Source organism: Bison bison, unplaced genomic scaffold (genome assembly GCF_000754665.1).
Source record: "Bison bison bison isolate TAMUID 2011002044 unplaced genomic scaffold, Bison_UMD1.0 scf7180017846849, whole genome shotgun sequence".
Classification (NCBI taxonomy): Eukaryota; Metazoa; Chordata; class Mammalia; order Artiodactyla; family Bovidae; genus Bison; species Bison bison.
Window position 1 is genome coordinate 144,623 of NW_011477422.1, and position 410 is coordinate 145,032.

The window sequence follows — 410 nt, forward strand, 5'->3', positions numbered from 1 at the left end:
CCCCCTCGGTCCATCCCCGCCCCTCTGGGCCAGCCTCGCCCATTTGCTCCAATCCCGCCCCCTCGGGGCCAGCCCCACCCCATCTACTCCAACTCCGCCCCATCTGCTCCAACCCCTCCCCCTGGGTCCATCCCCGATCCCTCCGGGCCAGCCCTCCCCCACCTTCTTTGCCTGTCCCTGCTCTTTCCTCAGGACTTTATTCCCACCTGTGCCTACATCTTCCAGCCGGACATGCTGGTCGTGCGAGTGGTTGAGATGTCCATCCTGGAGCCTGACGTGCCCCTCCCACTAGTCCTCCTCTCCCAGCCCAGCTACCTCAAGTAAGTGCAGGCTTGCTGGAGTGGGCAGCCCTGCTGGCCTCAGGGCAGGTGAAAAGGTGGGGGGGTCCAGGTCTTGGCCCCCCTCCGGAG

The 410-nt window shown here is 65.9% G+C and overlaps 1 protein-coding gene across 1 annotated transcript in view; it reads left to right on the plus strand.

Moving 5' to 3' along the window:
* TMEM8A (transmembrane protein 8A) overlaps positions 1–410 on the plus strand; it is a 9,289-nt gene that overhangs the window by 4,136 nt on the left and 4,743 nt on the right. Inside the window, exon 4 of the mRNA XM_010840907.1 lies at positions 193–320. Within this exon, the coding sequence (XP_010839209.1) occupies positions 193–320 (128 nt within the window). The remainder of the gene's footprint in view (positions 1–192; positions 321–410) is intronic.